At 48.0% G+C, this 25233-nt stretch overlaps 1 protein-coding gene across 7 annotated transcripts in view; it reads left to right on the forward strand.

The window, feature by feature from the left end:
- Positions 1-25233, forward strand: part of RFX2 (regulatory factor X2) — a 121667-nt gene that overhangs the window by 71091 nt on the left and 25343 nt on the right. For 5 of the 7 annotated variants that reach the window (XM_007994962.3, XM_007994966.3, XM_007994963.3 and 2 more), the window contains 3 exons: positions 1966-2045; positions 4386-4647; positions 17647-17721. In XM_007994962.3, coding sequence (XP_007993153.2) covers positions 1966-2045; positions 4386-4647; positions 17647-17721 — 417 coding nt within the window. The remainder of the gene's footprint in view (positions 1-1965; positions 2046-4385; positions 4648-17646; positions 17722-25233) is intronic. The other 2 variants (XM_007994965.3, XM_073017061.1) reach the window with 2 other exon arrangements.

Genomic DNA, 25233 nt, shown 5'->3' on the forward strand with positions numbered 1-25233 from the left:
CATCCTTTTCTGTGGCTGCTGTTCCTTGTTGTAAGCTTCAGTTTCTTAGCCAAAAGGCTTTTCCAGAAGCTGTACAATTAAAAGAAAAAAATCATTTACTGCAGATAGTTTTGCAACAAGCCAAGAAAGCTGGTGATCTTTCATTCATTCAGAAATTCAACAAGCATTCCGGAGCCGGTGAGCACCCCACGCCTGTGGGTGGAGCTCAGGTAGAAATGCAGACAGAAACAAAAGGCTCTGGACTGGAGGAGCCATCTGCTAGTGATTGCCATACCCTCGGATGCAGGCACAACGGAGGGAATGCTGCTGACGATTTCAATGATCTAAGAACAGAGTTTGAAAGCACGGCTGACCAGCCGAGTAGCAACACAGATCATCAGCTTGGGGGCAGTCTAGAACATGGTTAGCAAACTGTTCCAGAAAAGGCCAAATTATACATTTTGGGGGGTTTGTGGTCCAGGCAGTCTCTGGAACAACCACTCAATTCTGCCATTGTATTGCAAAAGCAGCCATAAATGATATGCAACCAAATAGGCGTGGCTGTGTGCCAATAAAACTTTATTTACAAAAACAGGCAGTGGGCCAGAGTTTACCAACTCTGCCCTGCAGAATCCTGAATTAAAGTTAACTCAGGCTCCTCCCTAAAAGGAGCCCTGAGGCCCTAGAGGATGCACCACTCTTCAAGAGGGTCTTGCCTAGACTGGCAGTGTGTTCACAGGCATTGGTCAGGTGACTGTGTCCATGAGAACTAGGAAGGTTGCGGGATCACAGGAAGGAAAAGGCTCCAGACAGGCCCAGTGTGGACCCAGGACCTCAGGCCAGTGGCTCTGTCTTAGCTCCTATCTGTCAAGGCACTCCCCAGAGACACCATGGAGAGGAGATAAATACCAATGTATGATTCCAGAAGCTTCCACCACTTTTCTGGTGCTGGGCCTGCCCCAGCTCTTCTGTAACTTCTGCATTTCACTTGGTCTCCTAGAATTCGACATTTGACTTCCACCCCTGGGGGCACCACCCAAGAGATGTTAACCCCTAGAACTTGTGATTCTGGGGGTGGTGCGTTGGACAAGGGCATACCATGCTCAGTGGTCCTGGGAGGGGCAGATCAGCCCCATCCTGCAGCCTCAAGCACAAGGTCACCATGACACCATGACACCCGAGCAAGCCCACTGCTGTGGCCCTCCATCTTCTCACCCCAAAATTCGGTGGACGTAGGCAGCCACTAAGATACCCTCTGGGGTGAGAGTTTGAAGTCCCATGTGCAAAGCGTTTGGCTTCCACTGCTCTGCTCAGGCTAGAGTCCCTCGGGGCCTGTCAGCTGAGGCTCTGAACTGATGTTTCAGCGAGGGGAGGACAGGGAGCGGGGGTGTGCTGGGTCCCCCCTTTGCCCCATCTTCCCAGGCATGCCGCTCCTTCCCACTCTGTTCAGACCGTCACATTCTTTCCCCTCCTCTCTGCCATTGAAGGGGCACCAGGGCCACCCACAGGGGGTGTTGGGGCCATGTAGAGTCGAATCCACTTGGCCCCCTGTACACTGCAGCCTGCACGCCACCCTGAGCCACAGACGGAGACCCTGTCGCAAAAAAACAGAAACAGAAAGCAGGGACAGTCCTGTGAGCCAAGGCTGGGCCTCTGTCCACAACTCTAGTTTCCACTGCACTGGAGGGGCGCTGTTATTCTCCTGGTCCCGCCTCACGTATACAGAGGAGCCAGGGCGTACAGACACGCTAGCAGAGCTCTGGGAATCAGTCGCAGCTCCCTGAACTGTGTAGGCCCGTTTGGAATATGTCGTCTGTACATTACTGTCTCCTCAGTGTCTTTCTAGGCGTGCCGACTATGGGCGGGAACATTGTCATTTGGTACTAAATGTTCATAAAGGCAATAGAAGACACGTCTAGCTTGAATAATCTGCAGGCAACAAACGAGGGCGCGACGGGTGGTAACACAGCGTATCCCATGTTTCAGGTGCAGCCAGCGCAGCACGTGTATCCTGCCCAGGTGCAGTACGTGGAAGGGGGAGACGCCGTCTACACGAATGGAGCCATGTGCGTGCTTCTCCCGCAGGCCACACCCAGAACCCTCTCCCTGACTCCAGCCTTTGCCACCTGGGGAGGCATTGAACAAATTCCTCTCCCTTATGCTTTTGGTGATGTGTTCACTAAATACTCTTAAAACACTATTAGAAACCTGGGCAACATCTCTACAAAAAATTTTAAAATTAGCCAGACATGGTGACGAGTGCCTAGAGTCCCTCCCAGCTAATCGGGAGGCCAAGGTGGGAGGATCGCATGAGCCCAGGAGTTGGAGGCTGCAGTGAGCTATGATCATGCCGGACTGATAGAGCAAGACCCTGTCCAAAAAAAAGGGAGCAGGGTGGGGGGTGAGGGATTAGGACATCATAACCCTGTGGAGATTTCAGAAATCACAGACTTTTGTACTTTTTACTTTTAGAAAAGATAGTCTTGGGGGTAAAAAAAAAAAAAAAAAAAAAGGCTAATCTTAACTCTTCATTCTGAAGTCAGTCTTTGAGATCCAGAAACCATCCACCTCTGTGTGGTTTTCCCTCGCCTCTGTTAAACTCTAGCTTTGTATAATGTTAATAGAACTTGATTTTCCGTGTTGCAATGCCGTCTAGAGTTTTCTGCTCTGTAACTGTGTGATGCTTGGGGCAAGAAAGTATGCGTCTCCCATGCAGCTCACTTTACTTTATATGTGAGTCCTTTCACCTGCTTGTCTGTTTCTATTTGGCCTGGATGCTCCCCTCACAAGTGCAGGGCTGTGCACGAGAACCTGGCTGTGACTTCAGGGTTGTGATTGGCGGAGTTATACGATTCTCTAAAGCATGATGTTGAAGGTTACGAAACACACAGAAACACAATAAGTGCATGTAACACCAGTGACATGGGAGCAAGGTCTGTAGGTCCTACCAAGGTCACGGTCTTGGTTTTGATATTGTACTACACAGTTATAGATGTCCCCCTGGGTTAGGGTTAGGGTACAGGAGTGCACGCCTCCGAGAGGTCAAAGGGGTCCTTCCTGCCACCCAGAGGGCCTGCCCCTAGGACGCATCACAAACCTTACTCACCGATAAGGGAAGGCCACTCCTGACCACAGCTGCATTACTCAAGTAAAACTTCACATTTTCGGTCTGGACAACATAGTCACTCCTTTAATCCAGATGTTAAAGGAAGATTAGATGAATTATTGGTATCACTTAGAAATTCTTTTTTCTTATGCAATCTCATTTATTTAAACGTTTTGTTTTGAAATAATCAGACTCCACAAGAAGTTCTGAAATTAATACACAGAGTTCGTGTACCCTTCCCCCCGCTTGCTCCAGTGGTGACACCATGCAGGACAATATCAAAACCTGGAAACCTACCAGCCAGGTGCGGTGGTGCACGCCCGTAATCCCAGCTACCGCTGTGGTGCACGCCTGTATTCTGAGGCTGAAGCAGGAGGATCACTTGAGCTCAGGAGGCTGAGGCTGCAGTGAGCTATGATTTTGCCACTGCACTCCAGGCTGTGCTACAGGAGACGCTGTCTCAAAAAAGCAAAACAACAAAAAAAACCCTAGAAATTGACATCGGGGTAAAACTTAACCAGCCTGCAGGCCTTATTCAGTTCTCCCAGTCTTTATGCACATGCTTTTGTGTGTGTGCTTGCATGTGGAGTACATGTGGCTTTGCATGTTCATGTGTGTGTGCCCTTGTGTGTGCGTGTCTATTTCTGTGCATTTTTAGCCCATGTGTAGATTTGTGTAACAATCCCACCGTCAAGACACAGAACTGCTCCATCTCCACACAGGAGCTCCCTCATGTGACCCATTTATCCACTTAAAATTTTAAGTTTTATTTTATTTTTTTTAAGAGCTAGGGTCTTGCGTATTGCCCAGGCTAAAATGCAATGGTGCGGTCACAGCTCACTGCAGCCTCAAAGTCCTGGGCTCAGGCAGTCCTCCCACCCCAGCCTCCTGAGTAGTTGGGACTACAGGCACGCACCACCACACCTGGCTTAATCTTTTATTTTTTGTAGGGATGGTTCTCTCTGTGTTGCCCAGGCTGGTCTCAAACTTCTGACCTCAAGCAGTTTTCCCACCTTAACCTCCCAAAGTGCTGCGATTACAGGCCTGAGCCACCACACCCGACCTAGAATTTTTTAGGGGTTAGTTTTCGATGAGTCAGCCTGTGGTCCTGAAGATTTTGCAACACGATGGCTCTGAACTTGTGCTGCATTTGAGTGTCATATGCCATGTCCAAATTGCTCCATATGTCTGGCCTCTCCGGGCTACAGCTTTTACATGATGTTTGGCTGGATATCGGTGAACTCAGACAAGGCATTTAAATGGGATGGCATCCCATGCGTGACTTCTCTCTTTCTAACAGACGAACGGCCTACACCTACAACCCCGAGCCTCAGATGTACGCCCCCAGCAGCGCAGCTTCTTACTTCGAGGCCCCAGGCGGCGCCCAGGTGACCGTGGCAGCCTCGTCCCCGCCAGCGGTCCCCTCCCACAGCATGGTGGGCATCACCATGGATGTCGGGGGGAGCCCCATCGTCTCCAGCACGGGAGCCTATCTCATCCATGGGGGGATGGACAGCACCAGACACTCCCTGGCCCACACCTCCCGGTCATCACCAGCCACGGTATGTAAGAGGCTCTTGGGACCAGCGGGGTAGGCCATGAGTATTCTCGCAGCAGCGGCGGCAGGGACGGTGAGTAAGAGGCAGCCGGAGGCCTGTTGTCTGCTCTGGGCCCAGGCGGCCCCACGATGGAGTCGGGCCAGCCTCAGATGGGCCACGCAACCCTAGGCAGGCCTGCAGAGTTCTTTGAACTTCAGTTGGCCATTGGTATCAAGAGGAGGACAAGTCATGCGTCATGGGCTATTTGTGAAAAGGGAATGAATCAAGCATCTCTCCACTGGTGGATGCTGCAGCCGCCTTTGCTGTTGTCATGATTGTTATCATTGTTAATATCAAGCTCTGAGAGGCGTGGATGGATCCGTCCACGAGACGCCTGCACTGAATCCAGCAGGGGAAGTGTCCCTGCAGCCTCTGGCGAGTTCTCACTGCCAGGCCCCCATGCACAGTAGCTGCTTACCTGCTCTTCCAAAGTCTCCACGTTTAAAACTCCATTTCCCACGTTCACTTCTCATGTCTTTTCCTTCTTAAATTAACACAAAGTAAAATCGACTGTTCGGTGCACAGCCCTGTGAGTTTCGACATGGGTAGATTTGTGTACCATCAGGACACAGAACTGTGCAATGCCCTGAAAACCCCCTCGTGGTATTTCTTAACAGTCACAACCTCCCCCCATCCCCAACCCTTGGCAACCGCCGATCTGTTCCCTATTGCTGTAGTTTCATCTTTACCAGCGTGGTGTATAAATGGAATCATACAGATTGTGACCTTTTGAGACGCTTCTTGTACTCATTCTGGTGCCTTTGAGATTCAGTCAAGTTGTTGCATGAATCCGACTTGCTTTTTTTTGTTGTTGTTGTTACTGAGAAATATTCTATTACGCTACAGTTTGTTTATTCATTCACTAGTTGAGGGCCATTTGGATGGTTTCCAATTTGGGACGATTATGAATAAAGAAGCCTTAAATTTCACATGCAAGCTTTTGTAAGGATGTGTGTTTTCTTTCTTTTGGATATATACCTGTAAGTGGAATTGCTGCTGGCTCATACAGAAAGTGTATGTTTAACTTGATCAGAAACCACCAGTTTCCCAAGTGGTTGCACCATTTTGCATTTCCACCAGCAACATACAAGAGTTCCTCTTGCTCAGCTCCATCAGCAGCATTTGATGCTCCTGGTGCTGTTGGTATTGGCCATTCTAGTAAATGTGTGGTGGTACCTCATTGTGGTTGCAACTTGCATTTTCTTTATAGCTAATGAAGGTAAGCAGCTTTTCCTGTGAGTGTAGATACTGTAGTCAGGTGTCACTTCAAGTCATTTGTTTCTTTTTTAACTAGGTTGGTTTTTTTCTTATGGTTGAGTTTTTGAGAATTCTTTATATATTCTGGATACAAGTCTCCTGTCAGACATGTGACATGCAAATATTTTCCCTGGTCTTTAGTGTGTCTTTTCATTCTCTAGAGAGTGTCCTTTGCAGAGAAAAAAAAAATTTAATTTTGATCAAATCCAGTTTATCAGTTTTTCTTTTGTAGCTCATGCTTTCAATGTCATGTCTAAGAACTCTTTGCCTATTTGCAAAGAGAAATCATGAAAATCATGAAGATTTTCTCCTGTTTCCTTTGAAAAGTGTTATAGTTTTACTTTTGTTTTGGGTTGGTTTTTTTTTTTTTTTCTTTTTCTTTTCTTTTCCTTTTTTTTTTTTTTTTTGAGACAGAGTTTTGCTCTGTCTCCCAGGCTGGAGTGCAGTGCATCTCGGCTCACTGCAACCTCCGCCTCCTGAGTTCAAGCGATTCTCCTGCCTCAGCCTCCCAAGTAGCTGGGATTACAGGTGCACACCACCACACCTGGCTAATTTTTGTATTTTCAGTACAGACAACGTTTCACCATGTTGGCCAGGCTGGTCTCAAATGCCTGACCTCAGGTGATCCACTCACCTTAGCCTCCCAAAGTGCTGGGATTACAAGCATGAGCCCCCGCACCTGATCATAGTTTTACATTTTACATTTAGATCTGTTTCCTGTCAAGTTAACATTTGTATAAGATATAAGGTTTAAGTTGAGGTTTTGTTTTTGTTTTTGTTTTTTTGGCACATGAAACAACACGCTACTCTAGCCTCGTTTGTTGAAAAAGACTGCCCTTTCTCCGCTGGGTCGTTCAGCACCTTTGTCAAAATGTTTGGGTTTATTTCAGACTGTCCTGTTCCATTCCATTGGGGTGTCTGCCTGTCCCTTTACAAATAGCATAGTCCTAATCACTATAGCTTTGTAGTAAGTCTAAACTTGAGTAGAATGGTTCCTCCCACTTTATTCTTCAGTATTGTGTTGGCTATTTGTATAAACTCAAAGTTTCTGTATAAGTTTAGATCAATTTATCTGTATCTACAAAAAAATCCTACTGAGATTTTGATTGATTTGCACTAAACCAATGTGGGGAGAATTCCCACCTTTACCATGTTGAGGCTTCCAATCCATGAACATGGTATGTTTTCTCCATTTGTTTAGATTTTTTATTTCTTTCATCAGCATTTTGTAACTTATACAAAATTCTGTACATGTTTTGTTAGATTTATATCAAAGTATTTCATGTTTGGAGAGCTATTGTAAATAGCATTGTGGGTTTTCTTGGCATTGATCTTTAAATTTATGTTTCTAACTGTTCATTTCTAGGATTTGAAAATGGTTGATTTTTGACTGTTTATCTTGTATCCTGTAATCTTGCTGAACTCACTTTTTAGTTCTAGGAGCTTCTTGTTGCCTGCAAATATAACCACTTTTTTCTTTCTTTCCAGTATGAACAAAAAGAAATTTCATTTCTTTTTCTTGCCTTTTTGCACTGGCTAGGACTTGCAGTGAACTGTTGAAAACAGGGGTGGCAAAAATGGTCATCCTTGCCTTTTTCCCAATGTTAAGGGAAAAGCCTTTAGTACTTCACTGCTAAGTATGTGATGTTAGCTGTAGGTTTTTCACAGATGCCCTTTTTCAGATTGAGGAAGTTCCTTTCTTTTTCTAGTTTTCTGGAAGTCTCTATTATAAATAGATGTTGAATTCTGCCAAATGGGTTTTTTTAAATTTATGTAAGCATATTTTTTTCTTCATTAGGGTGTTGATATAATGGATTGCATTGATTGACTTTCAATTACACGATAACTTCTTATTTTGGTGTAAGGCTAATCTCCTGAGATAGAGGGTAATGGTCTAGCCTTGTCTCTGTTTTTTTGTTTGTTTGGTTTTGGTTCTGGTGTGTTTGGAGTCACCCTGGCATCAGAGAGGCCCATGAATCTTGCTGTCCTCTCTCTTCCTATGTCCAGAGTGACCCCCAGGCCCTGGCTCTGGGGACAGGCATAGTGCCCCACGCCTCCTCCCTCTCTTCTCGGGAGGAGTCTTCTTTCTAGAGGCTGTGAAATTATAGGGTAGTGTCTGCTGCTTCTACCCCTAGCCACTTAGTGCCTCGGTGCCATTAGCACCCCAGGCCGGCAGCTCGGGCAGACCAGACATACTTCTCCCCCATGGGATTGGCTGGGTGGAACTAGGTTTAGTTGTTACGGATCAGAAAGCTTTCCTCACAGACTACGGTAATTGTCACAAATGTGGCATATTTGACTTAGCAAACTACATCGACTTACAACAGTAAAATAGACTGGGATTGCAAGTGACAAATTTACGGAGAAACAGCAACGTTCTCTGTGGTTTCAGAATTACCTTATTGCAGCAAACATGCTCCTCAGACCCTGGACCACCACCCTGGAACTGTGGTTTGTTATCTGGATTTCTCTGGAAAAATCGAATTATTAATTCAATTAGAAATCCATGAACGGGCTATGTTTTCTCACTCTCACACACACACACACACACACACACACACACACACACCCCACCAAGCTCTGGGGGAGTCATCATCTTGGACAGGAATCTCATTCCTGGCTTCTGACTGCTCTGGTGTTTATTGGCTTGTTGTTGGCATGAGAACATCCAACAAGGATGCCACGGAAATTCGAGAGACTTTCCGAGAGCCAAGAACAACAATGGCCCTGAAATTGCAACAGAAATACGACTGCTGGACCCAGCATTTGATGTCTACCAGTTCGTTCATGTCCGAGTTTTGTTTCTTGGGACTATCGCTTAGTCCTAAAGACAGAGCATGAAGGCTGAAGCAAGTCCTCACTTACAGCCTCCACGAGTGATTCCAGACTCTTGGTGACCAATTTTCTCGAGTATTTATTTCCAGTTAAAATGTCGTCCGTATTATAAATCTCAAAAGTTAATTGCCCAAATGGTGAGTTTTTGATACACACATTTTCTATTGTGCTTTTTTTCACTACATGGAGCAGGGATACTAAAGTGGAAGTTTTATTCTTGTCCTTTCTGCCCAAGTGGAGCCTCCTTTTTTACCCCTTGGGTTATGTCCAGGGGATGCTGACGGTCACTCGAGGGGGAACAAGAAAGAGACTCCTCCACCCTGGGGGCTGCCCTCAGTGGGCCCTTCCTCCCGCAAGACCCAGGGGCTACATGAGGCCGTGCTGTGAAAACACACAGCCTCTGAGGGTCACACTGTAGGCCCTGATGAAGAAAAAAGGCCTACCTAGTTTTTATCTTTTTCAAAATTGTTCTCATACTTTAATGAATCTTTTCTCATTTTATTAGTTTAAATCCGACTAATACAACAGAAGATTAAAAAAAAGTCTAGTGGATTTTAATTGCAGCTGAAGTTAAAATGTCCTACTGTATTTTATTAGTTTAACAAGCTAAATATTCTGCCTTTGACAGCTCTCTTTTTACCCAAGAAGGGTGTCTCATGATACACCATACATAATACCATTAAAAGAGAAACTTTCGGTAAATTAAACAAGTGTCTATCTGAGCAAAGACTAACTCTCCCGTCAGGCAGCCCTCAGAACTAGAAGAGGTTCAGAGAGCACCCCTTCCTGGTGGTCCATGGAGGTGGCTCGCGGAGGCCTATGGCACCTCCACGCAGCAGCACAGCTCATGACAGAATCATCAGTCACACCCATCTCTTTTTCTGTAGCCTGGCTTTTCAGTGAAGATGTAGAATGAAAAGTCACCTGGGCACAGTGACTCATGCCTGTAATCCCAGCACTTTGGAAAGCTAAGGTGGGAGGATCACTTGAGCCCAGGAGTTTAAGAGTAGCTTAGGCAACATAGTGAGACCCCATCTCTACAAAAAACTTAAAAATTGGGCCGGGTATGGTGGCTCACGCCTGTGATCCCAGCACTTTGGGAGGCTGAGGCGGGGGATCACGAGATCAAGAGATGGAGACACTCTTGGCCAATGTGGTGAAACCCCATCTCTACTAAAAATACAAAAATTAGCGGGGTGTGGTGGCACATGCCTGTAGTCCCAGTTACTCGGGAGGCTGAGGCAGGAGAATCGCTTGAACCCGGAAGGTGGAGGTTGCAGTGAGCCAAGATCGTGCCACTGCACTCCAGCCTGGCAACAGAGCCAGACTCCATCTCAAAATAAAATAAAATAAAATAAAAAATTAGTTGTGTATGTCTGTAGTCCCAGCTACTAAGGAGGCTGAGGGAGGAGGATCGCCTGAGCTGGGGGAGGTTGAGGCTGCAGTGAGCCATGATGGTGCCACTGCACTTCAGCCTGGGTGACAGAGCAAGATCCTGTCTCTAAATAGAGAAGCAAAAATAAATCACTTGGGTACTCCTCCCATCTGCCAGAAGTCTGCTCAGCCCCTGCGTAGCAGTTTTTTGTCCAATGATCAGAGTGAATTATTTGCCAGCCAACACACATGATGATAATCGCTCTTCCCACTGCCTGCCTTTGACATTCCCACACTCAAGATACTGTTTGATAAAGGAATTTTGACAATGGCACGTCTGCTTTTCCTCTCACTATGACATTTATCACCGCTTTTTAATTTCATAGAGTTCCCTTTTTAGTGCAGTTGGAAGTTGTTAGTTTGTTACATTTGTTGCAGCTGATGATCCAATGTTGATGCATTACTGTAGACTGCACTCCCGTTCACATTAGGGTTCTCTCTTGGTGGTGTGCGTTCTATGGGTCGTGGCAAGTGTGTGATAATATCACTTTTGAAGCTGGTTTTATAAGGTTTTTTTTTTTGGCAAAGGTAGGAAAAGTACCCAGGTTTACACTTACAAGTACCCCTTTGAAAGGTATGTCTGAAGTTTTAGTCTCTGATTTGCCTGTAGTGACAAGATTAAAGACTGTCATACTAAAAAGCACTATTTTTCACTTATTCTGAAGCATTTCAATTGATTTACCAGATAAGTCATCCTTCTTTGTCTGAAGTGACATAACCTCACTTGATAAGGTGTTAAGACAACCATGGACAAATGGATTATTGATCTAATAATCAATTAGCTACCGATGGATCTCTTGGGTGTTGACCCGTGTCTTATTTTCCTAATTTTTTTTTATGGCACCGTATGCAAAATGATCACAGTATGTGATTCCAGACTGGGTCCTGGTCCAGAGGAAGGACATTAGTGAGAAAATGCATCATATTCTATAAAGTCCGTGGATTAGTTAAGAGTGTTGAAGTTAAGAGTGTGCAGTGGCTCTATAAGAATGGGTCCTGCTGGGCGTGGTGGCTCATACCGGTCACCCCAGCACTTTGGGAGGCTGAGGCGGGCGGATCATGAGGTCAGGAAATCGAGACCATCCCTGGCTAACACGGTGAAACCCCGTCCCTACTAAAAATACAAAAAATTAGCCGGGTGTGGTGGCAGGCGCCTGTTATCCCAGCTACTCGGGAGGCTGAGGCAGGAGAATGGCGTGAACACGGGAGGCAGAGCTTGCAGTGAGCTGAGATCGCGCCACTGCACTCCAGCCTGGGGGACAGAGTGAGACTTCTTCTCAAAAACAAACAAACAAAAAAACAATCTGCATTATTGGGCCAGGCACAGTGGCTTACACCTGTAATCCAACACTTTGGGAGGGCGAGGTGGGGGGATCACGAGGTCAGGAGATGGAGACCATCCTGGCCAACCTGGTGAAACCCCATCTCTACTAAAATACAAAAAAAATTAGCTGGGCATGGTGGCACGCACCTGTAGTCCCAGCTACCCAGAAGGCTGAGGCAGGGGAATCACTTGAACCCAGAAGGCAGAGGTTGCAGTGAGCCAAGATCGTGCCACTGCACTCCAGCCTGGCGACAGAGCAAGACTCCATCTCAAAAAAAAATAATAATAATAAAATAAAAACAATCTGCATTCTTTATAAAGACCCCAAAGGGTTGTCAGCATTTTAACTTTAATTAGCTCCTTCTATGGTAACATGTCTAAGTTCTGTTTTAGAACAGAGGGTGAATTAACCACAGCAGGTTTAGGAGTGTCCTTCTCTGTCTTGTGTCTCCACATTTGGGTTTTGGGGGAATGACCGCCTCTCCCTCCCCACACTATGGCCACTTCTAGCTCCAGGAAATGAGCTATGATCATGCCACTGCACTCCAGCCAGGGCAGCAGAGAGAGACCCCACCTCTTTTTAAAAAAAGAACGCAGAGACATCAAACTGTCCTAGAAGTCACTGTATTTTTCACCACCACATGCTCACATTCTAAAAAATGTTTTTAAGAGAGGAGAGACAGAGGCTGGGTGTAGTGGCTCACACCTGTAACCCCAGCACTTTGGGAGGCCAAGGCGGGTGGATCACTTGAAGTCAGGAGTTCAAGACCAGCCTGGCCAACATGGTGAAACTCCACCTCTACTAAAAATACAAAAATGATCTGAGCATGGTGGCGGGCACCTGTAATCCCAGATGCCTAGGAGGCTGAGGCAGGAGAATCGCTTGAACCTGGGTGGTGAAGGTTGCAGTGAGCCAAGATCACACCACTGCACTCCAGCCTGGGCAACAGAGTGAGACTCCATCTCAAAAAAAAAAGGAGGGGATGGGGAAGAAAGAAGGGAAATACTAGTTTCATTTAAGAATGTTCTTGATGAAGCAGTAAAAAATATTAATTTTATTAAATTTCAACTCTTGAGCACACATCTCTTTAGTATTGTGTGTGTGATGAGATGGGAAGTCCACCAGAGTACAATGACCACCTCCCAGTAAAACCTGTGTGTGCTCGATTGATGTGTGGGCAGAACTAGCCATTGTTTTCCTAAAACTCCATTTCTGCTTGACAGAATGACAAACTGTGATTACTCAGACTCAGGTATTTGGCAGACATGTTTTCAAAAATGAACAAAGCCTGACATATTAAGAAAAACGGTTGGCACGTTTTTGTTGCCAATGATAAAATTCAAGTTTTCAAACAAAGAAATGAAAACTTTGGAGTTGTATCTGCCAACCAGGAACCTGACAACTTCCCAAAAGTTGATGACTTTTCTGATGAGGTTGGTGGTGATATTAATGAATGTGATTTCTTCACACTATTTAATGAAATGTGGCAATGTTTGGAAGATCTGCCAACTCAGTAAACTCATATGTTCCAAGTGACCAATATATGATGTTACAAAACCATGCCCATTAGTAAAATACTCATTCAAGTTTCAAGGGAGACTAAAATTACTTTTTGAAATTAGTTATATGTATATTTTTTATTGAGATAGAATGTATGTAACATAAAATTCACCATTTTAAAGTGGACAATTCAGTTTAACACATTCACAGTGTCGTACAATCACCACCATTATCTAGTTCCAGAACATTGTCGTCACCCTGAAAGGAAACCCCAGCCCCATTAGAAGCCATTCTCCATTGTCCCTTCCTCGGTCTCCTGACAGCCACTAATCTGCTGTCTGTCTCTAGGGATTTGCCAATTCTACATATTTTATGTAAAAGGAATTATACAATATATAGTCTTTTGTATGAGGCTCATCCATGTTGTAGCATGTTGTCAGAACCTTATTTTTTTGTGGCTAAATACTATTCCATTGTATGGATGGACCACATTTTGTTTATCCATTCATCTGCTCATTGACTTCTGGGTTTTTCCACTTTTTGGCACTTTGCCTAAGTCATTTCACTGCCCTCTGGCCTCCATGGTTTCTGTTGAGAAATCAGCCATTACTCATATTCTGGATTCTCTGTTTGTGATGCCACTTCTCTCTTACTGCTTCTAGGATTCTCTCTTTGTCTTTGCCTTTCAACAGTTCGATTATAATGTGTCTTTGGTGTGGATTTCTTTGCATTTATACTACTTAAAGTTTGTTGAAGTTTTCAAGTGTGTAGATTCATGTCTTTCATCAAATGTGGGAAGTTTTCAGCCATCACTTATTCAAATATACTTTACCACTTTCTCCCTCTCCTCTCCTTCTGGGACTCCTATTATGTGTTTGTTGGTAAGCTTGGTGGTGTCCCACAAGTTTCTTAGGCTCAGCTCATTTTTCTTTTTTTCTTTCCACTCCTCAGACTGGGTAATCTCAATTGACCTATCTTCACGTTCCCTGATTCTTTCTTCTGCTTACTCAAATCTGCTGTTGAATTTTTCATTCGAGCTGTTATACTTTAAACTCCAGAAATTTTATTTGGTTCCTTTTTACAATTTCTATCTCCTTGTTGATATTCTCTACCAGTGAAACATCACTCTCATGTGTATTTTTTTGTGTTGTTGTTGTTTCGTTTTTGTTTCTGTTTCTGTTTTGATATGGAATCTCACTCTGTCACCCAGGTTGCAGTGCAGTGGTGTGATCTCAGCTCACCACAAACCCTGCCTCCTGGGCTCAAGCAATTCTCAGGCCTCAGCCTTTCAAGTAACTGGAATTACAGATGCCTACCACCATGCCTAGCTAATTTTTGTAATTTTAGTAGAGACAGGGTTTCACCATGTTGGCCAGGCTGGTCCCTGAACTCCTGACTTCAAGTGATCCACCCAGTTCACCCTCCCAAAGTGCTGGGATTACAGGTGTGAGCCACCACGCCCGCCTGTCATGGTTTTTTATAGTGCTTTGTACATGATTTCCTTTAACTCTTTAAGTATATTTTATATAGTTGATTTAAACTCTTTGTTTCATAAGTCCAAAGGCTAGATTTTCTCAGGGACGGTCCTATTTATTTATTTCTACATATGGGCCATACTTTCTTGTTTTCTTGCATGCCTCATAATTTTTGTGGAAAAGTGGATATTTTGAATAGTATAACATGGTGACTCTGAATATCGGATTCTTCTGTTCTCCCCACAGTTTGCTGTTGCTGCTTATAGGTGTTGTTGATTGTTTCATGACCTTTCTGAACTAATTTTGTAAAATCTGCTTTTTTTTTTTTTTTTAGACTGTCTCGCTTTGTTGCCCAGGCTGGAGTGCAGTGGTGTGATCTTGGCTCACTGCAATCTCCACTTCCTGGGTTCAAGCGATCCTCCTGCCTCAGCCTCCCCAGTAGCTGGGATTACAGGTGTGTGCCACCACACCCACCTAATTTTTCTTCATATTTTTTAGTAGAGACAGAGTTTCATCATGTTAGCCAGGCTGGTCGTGAACTCCTGGCCTCAAGCAATCCACGTGCCTCAGCCTCCCAAAGTGCTGGGATTACAGGCGTGAGCCCCCACACCCGGCCAAAATCTCTATTCGGTTACCTTAGTGGTCAACTAGTGATTTGATGGAGATTTCCTTAAATGCCAAGTTTTATCTTTTTTTTTTCTTGATTAAGGTTTCACCTGTTTACCATAATCTGCCCATGTTTTCACTGCTTTTGTGAAGGGATGGGTTTTGGAGTTCCTTACTCTGTCATTGTCATGGATGTCAGTTCAAGATTAATGGATTTCAATGTTACTGAGTATGAAAAGCTCGTTGATATGGTTTCAGATTCCACATTGCAGCTAACCTTTAAGAAATTACCAGTTGTCAAGTGTTGCTATAGTATCAAGTAAAAATATCCACAATTATCTGAAAAGGCTATTAAAACGGTGCTCCTTTTCCAAGTATATATCTGTGTGAGGTCAAGTTTTTTCAATATACTTCAGCTAAAACAGTATACAATGATAGACGGAGATCCAGAAGCAGATGTGCAGAGCTGTCTTCTGTAAGCCACACACTCCACAGACTTGTGAAGACGCAGAATCATTCCGCTCTTCTCATCTTGGGTTGTTTTTTTTTAAATTTGAAAAGTGTACCTATTCTTTAAGTGTTAACCTATCAAATGGGTTTATTATTTTTTAATGAATTAATATATCTTTTTAAAAATTATCTATTTTGATTTCTAATAAGGGAAATAATAGATTTAACTTTTAAAAATAAAAGCAGGCGGTGTATGGTAGCTCATACCCGTAATCTCAGAACTTTGGGAGGCCGAGGCGAGTGGTTCAGTTGAGGCCAGGAGTTCAAGACCAGCTTGGCCAACATAGAGAAACCCCATGTCTACCAAAAAATACAGAAATTAGCTGGGTGTGGTGGTACACGCCTGTAACCCCAGCTACTTGGGAAGCTGAGGCATGAGAATCACTGGAGCCTGGGAGGCAGAGGTGGCAGTGAGCTGAGATCACATCATTGCACTCCAGCTGGGAAACAGCGCAAGAGTCTGTCTCAAGGAAAGGAAAAAAAAAAAAAAAAAAAAAAAAAGCCCTTTTTCAGGGGAGGCAGCGAAATCTCAAAATGTTGTAAGAGTGTATTTTTTAATAGACCAAATGATTGAGACCCACTATGTTGGAGAGACAATGTTTTCGTCTCCTTCCCAGTCTGCTGGGCACTGGACAAGGCCCCCTGAGATTAGGGCAGACTTCCAGAGGTCATGCACTCTGCTCTCCCAGCACCCACAGGTCAGTGGTGTCCCACAGGGAAGGTGTCACCGAGCGGTACTCACCTGGCTGCCCAAGCTGCAAATCAGAATGGCCCCAAGACATGAGGGTGGCATGTGCCTTTTTTCTTTCTATCATAGAGGTGGCGACTGCCTTCTCATCGTCTGCGCCCTGAGGCCGATGGGTGGGGGAGGGCTCACCATCCTACTTTCCCCTGGTCCTCCACTGTACCTTCTGCACTTCTTAAAGGCGACCCTGACGTCCTCCTTGGCTTGAAGCAAGGGTCGCTAATGAGAGGAGGCAGAACCACAGTGGTCAGAGGCCGTGGGAGAAGCAGTTAGCCTCTCGCTCTTGAACTCAGCTCCGCGAGCCTGCTCTCGGAAATACACACTCAACCTGCTGTTTGCAGAACTGTCAAGTCTTTGGCCTCCCTGGGTGTTTTAGGAAAGGAAGCATATACTTCAGGTTCATTTCCTTCCACTTCAGTCCTCTGGTGGTCGCGGTGGGCTGCAGCAGATTTTACATCGCCGTTTTCCGTGTGCGAGTCTAGGACAGACCAAATGCGTGGGAATGCCTTGGCGGCCACGCACATCTGGGTGCCACCTCCTTTGCATGGACCTGCCACCTGCCTCCCTCCCCACCTCCATCAGGTCCTTCAGGATCCAACTCAGGAATCCCTCCTCCAGGAATTTCTACCGTTAGCTCCCCAACTCTTTCTTCCAAAACTCTTTTCTCTTTTCCAAAAACCTTCTTCGCACAGCTCCCACTAGATAAATAACTCGCCAGAGAGTGTCCAGTGGTCCTGGATCCTGTGGCCTCCTGGTGGCAGGGTCTGAGTCTTTGGCCTCATTGGTAGCAGCGGGGAGACCCTGGGCTTTGCAACAAGACAGCCTGGCTGGGGAGTCAAGGCTGCCATCTGCCGTTGCTTTCTTTCATTCTGGTTCCCCATCGATGTGGCGTGGGGAGAGGAGCAGGTGACTATGAGGCGGGCTTGGCGGACACTGGAATGGATGCAGCAGCTGCATATTAATGTTACGATGTGCACACACATATGCCGGGTTAAAATTCAGTAGCAAGTTTTTACCACACGATTGCTGCTGCTTCTGTCAGACAGGCTCTCGGGCTTATCTACGTGTGCGAAGCAATACTCCCTGCCTCAGCTTTCACGCACAATTTAACTCACCGCCACCGCCCTGCCTGCGTGGAGCCTCCTTTTTATTTTGTAGGAGCTCGAATCATTATTTGGATATTAATAAAAACAAATCTTGGCTGATGCTAACCATCTGATTTCCTTTTTTTTTTTTTCATTTTGTTTTGTTTTGTTTCTGCACACATTTTCTTTAGCTTGAAATGGCGATTGAAAACCTCCAAAAAAGCGAAGGAATCACATCACACAAAAGCGGTTTACTCAACAGCCATGTAAGTGTGTGTCTGACCTGGCAACCTGTCCCTGCTCTGCTTGTAACCTGCATAGACATTTTTAAAACAAACAAAGGCAACCGGGTGCGGTGGCTCACACCTGTAACCCCAGCACTTTGGGAGGCAGAGGCGGGTGGATCACTTGAGGTCAGGAGTTCAAGACCAGCCTGGCCAACATGGTGAAACCCCATCTCTACTAAAAATACAAAAATTAGCTCGGTGTGATGCTGGGTGCCTATAATCCCGGCTACTTGGGAGGCTGAGGCAGGAGAATTGCTTGAACCCGGGAGGCAGAGGTTGCAGTGAGCTAAGATTGCACCACTGCACTCCAGCCTGAGGGACAGAGTGAGACTCCATCTCCAAAAAAAAAAAAAAAAAAAAAATTGCTGGGTGTGGTGGCTCATGCCTGTAATCCCAGCACTTTAGGAGGCCGAGGTAGGTGGATCACGAGGTCAGGAGATCCAGACCATCCTGGCCAACACGGTGAAACCCCGTCTCTACTAAAAATACAAAAAAATTAGCCGAGCGTGGTGGCAGACGCTTGTAGTCCCAGCTACTTGGGAGGCTGAGGCAGGAGAAGGGCGTGAACCTGGGAGGCAGAGTTTGCAGTGAGCCAAGATCGCGCCACTGCACTCCAGCCTGGGCAATAGAGCGAGACTCCGTCTTAAAAAAACAAAACAAAACAAAAAAAAAACAAAGACAATAAAATGCCCCCTTTCAAGTGCCCTTTGTGAAAGGTGGTTGAGGGGGAAGCCAATCTAGCATCCTACATCCAGCAAAAAATGCGCCCTTCAGCAATGAAGGAGAAATCAAAACAGGTTCTTTATTTGTAAAAGGTAGATAATAACAACACCTGCCTCCTTGGGTTGTCATAGAGAGTAAATTATTTAATGTACATAAAATACTTTCAACAATACCTGGCAGGTGATAAGCAGTATAGTTATGTATGAAAAATAAAAACAATGCAAAAATCAGCAACAGCAACAAAGAAGAGAGAAAACGACATAGGGTTGGGAATGCCTTAGACTCTTAGCGAATTTTCCTGGAGTTCTCTCTTGGAAAGAAACAGTAATTGGAGAAAAGCATAAAGCAGCTAATTCGTACAGATTTTAGTGTCTAGGATTTTTCTCCTCCCCTTGTCTCTTGGGAGAAGACCATGATCACAGGCCCCATGACGGGAGGTTGGGGGCATCTCAGCTCTGCAGAGCTCCGTAGCAGGGTGGGACTGGGGGACGTGGCCGGCTCCGTCTTTATTTCCAGGAACAACAGAGAAGGAAAGCTCTAGCCCCCTCAGACTCATCGCTTTCACTTCTCCCCAAACGCTCTCGATTCAGCTTTGCACATAGCTGGAAATGTCTTTGGCATCTGAAACCTGGGACGAGCCATTGAAGTCAGAATGTCCTTCTAGCCATTGTGCTCTCCAGCACTTCAATTGGGATCTGATGTTCTCTTGAGAATTCAGATATCAGAGAAGTTCCCTTCAGTGGACCCCAGTCCTCACTGTGATCCCATCCTGACTCCCGCCCTCACTGTGATCCCATCCTGAGTCCCACCCTCACTGTGATCCCATCCTGACTCCCGCCCTCACTGTGATCCCGTCCTGACTCCCGCCCTCACTGTGATCCCGTCCTGACTCCCGCCCTCACTGTGATCCCGTCCTGACTCCCGCCCTCACTGTGATCCCGTCCTGACTCCCGCCCTCACTGTGATCCCGTCCTGACTCCCGCCCTCACTGTGATCCCGTCCTGACTCCCGCCCTCACTGTGATCCCGTCCTGACTCCCGCCCTCACTGTGATCCCGTCCTGAGTCCCGCCCTCACTGTGATCCCGTCCTGACTCCCGCCCTCACTGTGATCCCATCCTGACTCTCTTCCTCACTGTGATCCCATCCTGACTCCCGCCCTCACTGTGATCCCATCCTGACTCCCGCCCTCACTGTAATCCCGTCCTGAGTCCCGCCCTCACTGTGATCCCGTCCTGAGTCCCGCCCTCACTGTGATCCCGTCCTGACTCCCGTCCTCACTGTGATCCCGTCCTGACTCCCGCCCTCACTGTGATCCCGTCCTGAGTCCCGCCCTCACTGTGATCCCGTCCTGAGTCCCGCCCTCACTGTGATCCTGTCCTGACTCCCGCCCTCACTGTGATCCCGTCCTGACTCCCGCCCTCACTGTGATCCCGTCCTGACTCCCCCCCTCACTGTGATCCCGTCCTGACTCCCGCCCTCACTGTGATCTCGTCCTGACTCCCGCCCTCACTGTGATCCCGTCCTGAGTCCCGCCCTCACTGTGATCCCATCCTGACTCCTGCCCTCACTGTGATCCCATCCTGAGTCCCGTCCTCACTGTGATCCCGTCCTGACTTCTGTGCTGGCCAATGTGTAAAATGAGGCATTTACTCAAAACGCAGTGAGAGATTCTGGGGGTGGAAAGTGACACAGGACAGTCCGGAAACCTGGGCTTCTGGGTTAGGCACAGGTGTGGTCACCTGCTCACCGCAGCCCTTGGCGAGGCCTCTGCCCTCTGCCCTCTGCCTCAGGGGGCTGGTCGCTAGAAGAAATGACAGAAATATCTCCTTCTGCCAATTGTCTTGAAGCAAAAAAGACAAAACAAAACAAACACCATGCCGGACCCCTGCTCAGTGCCCCGCTCCCCTCCAGGCTGCGTAGGACATGGTCATCCCGTCATGTGTCACTGCTAGATGACGTCCTCCCTGTAGATGAACTCAGGGAGAAGAGAGTCTTCCCCACGTGCTTGGAAAGAGGATCTCCCCGGCCTCGAGTCTTAAACTCAGAGCACATACATATGGGAAAGTGTGCAGAAAGACATTCCCCATTCAGCAAGGGCCAGGCCATCTTCAGCCTGAACACAAACTCATGTGGGCCCAGGGTCTCAGCTCCGGGCAAGAGGGCTGTGTGATCCAGGCAAGATGGGGTTGCAGAGCCTGGGCAGGCAGCGTGTCCACAGGAGAGTTAAAATGTCTGTGGGAAAATGGGCTGGGTGTGGTGGCTCACGCCTGTGATCCCAGCACTTTGGGAGGCCAAGGCGGGCGGACCACTTGAGGTCAGGAGTTCAAGACCAGCCTGATCAATGTGGCAAAACCCCGTCTCTACCAAAAACACAAATATTAGCCAGGTGAGGTGGCACATGCCTATAGTCCCAGCTACTCCGGAGGCTGAGACAGGAGGATAGCTTGAACCCGGGAGGCAGAGGTTTCAGTGAGCTGAGATCGCACCACTGCACTCCAGCCTGGGAGATATAGCGAGACTCCGTCTCAAAGAAAGAAAAAATGTCTATGGGAAAATGCATGAACCGCTTGTCTCTGGCTGCTGGGATCCTTCCTGCTTTCTAACACTTCATCCGAAAGGCAGACTTTCTCAGGTCGCTTCCCCACAGATTCACATTCCCGAGCTGACTTTTCCAGCAGGTAAAATCTCACGTTTCTTTTTCTCACTGATGATTCGCTGTTGAGTTGTTTCCTTCCATCCTGAGCTGTGATCAGTAAGATTTGGGGCTTGGTGACTTGAAACCAAGGAAGTAAAATAAGATCTTTCTACAGAGTTCACCACACACATGAGTAGAACAAACCTAGATCTTGCTTTGGCAAATGTGAGAGCCAGAGATGAAGGGAGGAGTTAAAACACGTGATCTGCTGGTGGACGGGGCGACACACCCTCGCAACGGCTGTCCCCAGGGCTGCCTGTGGCTGGGACTGAGTGGCCTCCCAGACCTCCCTTCTCGGACAGCCCCAGGGAGGGTCCCCCCAGTGGCAGGGCCTGTGTGCCTCTTCCCTGGTGCCAACTGGTGACGTCAGCCGACCGTCTACCGTCCGTCTACCGTGTGCAGGGTTCTGGCCAGGTCAGTGCCGAACATAGGGAGTGAAAAAGGAGGAAAAAGTCACTCCAGGGAGCTTAGCATTTGAGGGCAGAAGGTGGAAGATGTGGGAAAACCCACCCAGGGAGCCCACCCCTAGACATTTCTGAGTGGAGCTGGCCACGGGTTCCGCGGAGCTGGTTCCCTCCTCTGCGCTGTCTCAGGAGGGAGGGGGTATTCAGATGCCGGGAGCCTGGTCAACAGGAGCTTCCCAGGCCTCCCCTCTAGGGGCTTGGACCCAGGCGGTCTGCAGGGCCTGGAGGTCTGCACGTTGGAAGAACCTTCCAGTAAGCTGATGGTCAGCCTGGCGTGGAAACCCGCAGGGAGGAGGAGGCCCCCAGCAGTGTCCAAACTGGGAAAGGGCAGGATATGGTGCCATGAAAATGGGGATTAGCCCTTCCAGAGGGAAGGGGACGGAGCTGGGGCTGGGGATGAAATATATCTTCACCCGACTGGGTATGGCAGGCCGCCGCCATGAGCAGAAGAGGCGGCCTCAGCCCCTAGCGGGCACCAGGCTGCCTTCAGGCTACCAGCCGACCCAGACCCCGCAGCAGGTTCACTGAGTCTCTGTCACCACGAGATGGCGCTGTCTACTAAAATAAACGCATCACTCATGCAGCCTGCGGGAGAGAGCTGGGTGTGGAAGAGTCATATTAGGGTTATGTGACTTCTTGCTTTGAAATCAAGAAACACACATTGTCAAAGGTCATTTAGCCTTCAGCTGGTGACCTATGTAGCCTGGCGCCATGGCCATGCTGTCCTGCAGGCCATGGTGGGGTTGCTAGAGCCGGCAGCTCCTCAGAAGGGGCCTCTGTCCAGAAGTGCCGCTGTTTTCCCTCGGTATTCCTGCCTGCCTTGGATTAGCATCTTAGCTCAGTGCATGGCCTCCACCCTCAACAACCCCTGTGCCTCCCACAACCCCTGCGCCTCCCGCCCGCCGTCCCATCTCAGGCAGGGGCAGCCGATCTTCCAGGCGCCAGGGAGAGGGAGGCACTGGCATTTCGGGATTTTTATTCCTTAAAAGCAAGCATTTGATCCATTTCATCAAAAGTGTGCCGTCCTGACAGATTGCGGCAAATGTGGATACACTGTACATTTCCTTGGAAAGCATTCCGCTTATTTGTGTTTGATATTGACACAGAAAGAGTGCAAATATCAGCAGACAAAGCAGACTGCAGAACATGCCCAAACCGGAAAGGTGACTCTGTCCAGCTGCCGCCTTTCCTGGCATGAAGGTACCCGAGCCCTCAAGAGCAGGGGAGGTGGGCGAGGTGTGGTTGGAGCGCCAGACCCTCATGGTCGGTTTCACGGAACTGACCTGTGACGCTCGCCCCGGTCTGACGCGCCGCTGGGTGTGGGCTCCGGCACTGAGGGATGGGAAGGCCCTGTGCATAAGTGGCTCCCAGCCTGCTAGTGAGGCGTAGACCCTGAACAGAGTCTGCAAGCCCATCACACTTCAGTTCTAACCCAGTTCCCCTCCCGGAAGTTCGCTGGTGCAGAAGGGGGAGGAAGTGGACCTGACTCTTCCAGCCATGCCAGTCTTCTCTGTGGCTTCTTGATGTTGAGCAAGAAGGACTTGTTGTCAAGACAACTATGCATCCTTTTAGTGTCAATGCCAACATAATTACCTGAGCAAAGGATTCTACTCTTAAATAGCATGGGGGGTCGGGGGTAAACAGCAGAAGGATCATCTGTTCCAAAACTTTCTTTTTATGTGTGAGCCAGTATGTCCTCCTGGTGGATGGAGTCTTAGACTCTAACCTCTCAGGACTCCTAGTCCAGTGCTCCTTCCAGCTCACCGCCCACAAAATCTGGCCTCACACTTTTAGCCTCAAAATCTGCATCGTCATTTGTCTCCTTGAGATGTGGGGCCACTGGCCCTGGCTCCTGCTGCCCGTGGAGGACAATCTAAGAAGTGGCATCTGTGGCCCCAGCCTAAGAATGACCAAGGGAAGCCTCTGGCTTCTTCACCCAGACACCCTCTGTTTGCTCCCCACCTACCTCCTCGGACAGTCTTTCTCTGCTGCCAGGCTTGAGACGTCTCCAGGGTCCTGCTGATGCCCACATGGGCAAAGTTGGTTCCATCTCCACCCTCAGGAAGAGCGCACTCCGGGGAACAGGTGAATGTGTACACCTGGCTCCTTCTCCTCCCTCAGGAAGAGCACGCTCCGGGGAACAGGTGAATGTGCACACCTGGCTCCATCTCCACGCTCAGGAAGAGCACGCTCCGGGGAACAGGTGAATGTGCACACCTGGCTCCATCTCCACGCTCAGGAAGAGCATGCTCCGGGGAACAGGCGACAAGCACACATGACAAATCCGGACAGTGAAGGCACTGTGAAGAAAAGCTTCAGGGCCCACACTGCGGCTCCCGACTGTCATCCCAACACTTCGGGAAGCTGAGGCAAGGGGATTACTTGCGCCTGGGAGTTGGAGGCTGCAGTGAGCTATGATTGCACCACTGTGCTCCAGCCTGGGGTGACAGGGCAAGACCCTGTCTCTAAAAATGTATATATATCCCTGTCTCTTAAAAAAAAAGTATATACATATATATACACTCATACGCTAACTTCAACACCAAGGTTGTGGTTCATAGTATTCATAGCATTAAATACGAGGAAGACTCTTAAGGGTCCAAGCACTCTGCCAGAGCCGGACTTTGGAGGAGAAAAAGGGAAAAAAGTAACACAGCCTCCATTGTATCAGAAAAAGTCCAGTCCAGAAAGCTGGAAGATGAATGTTGTGAATGACTCGATGGAAAGTGAAAACTCTGATGTCCTTTTCCCAAAGAGGCAAGTGAGAAAGAGATGAAGTCTCCACTCCGGGGCCCTTCTCAGGGTCCTTTGTTTTAACTCTCCCTGATTCAAAGGACAAGAGGGCAGGGGTCCCTCCCGGTGGTGATGGGCACAGCCAAGCACATGGCACCCAACACCGGACAGATGAAATTGGCAACTGCTAATCCATCACCTGCACTCATGGCCAGGGTGGACCCTGCACTTCACACAGGGCCCTGCAGGCGGCAGGAGGCAGACTTTGTGGTAGCAAGAGGGCGAGGGGCCCCTGGTGCCGCGGAGGAGGTGATAGGCTACATGAGTGATTCAGGGGCTGCCAGGAAACCGGAATCCAAGCTCAGGGGTTGTGGCAGGAACCACTCCTGTGCCCTTGGTAAGGAGGGATGTTTGGCCACAGGACTTACTGCAGGAGCAGAGCTGGAGGGGAGCTTGTGGTCAGGAGGTCTGAAGGCCTCCTGGCTTGCCCCAGAGGCAGCACGTGAGGTTGGACCCGCACTTCAAGACTTAGGCTTTGCTCCTCTTCATCCTCAACACCCGCGTGGGCAGTGCCCCTGCCAGGTGACTCTTCCCACCCCTCTGGAGGTTTTGTCCTCAGCTCTTTGGTTCCAGGGTAACACATCTGGTCCCAATCTCTACCCTGAACTCCAGCCGCCCTCCCCCTTTCTAAAATGGACTCAGCCCCACAGCGCACCTGCGATTCGGCTTACAAGACCGCCGTGCTCAGGCCCCACACACCCCTTCACCTCAACCTTTGACCTGTTTGTCATCCTGTGAAATATTCCAGAACCCAGGGCAAGTCCTCACTCCACTGTGACCCTGGGTCAGCCCCTGTTAGGGCTGGAGGGGTCAGG

The sequence above is a fragment of the Chlorocebus sabaeus genome, chromosome 6 (genome assembly GCF_047675955.1).
Source record: "Chlorocebus sabaeus isolate Y175 chromosome 6, mChlSab1.0.hap1, whole genome shotgun sequence".
Taxonomy (NCBI): Eukaryota; Metazoa; Chordata; class Mammalia; order Primates; family Cercopithecidae; genus Chlorocebus; species Chlorocebus sabaeus.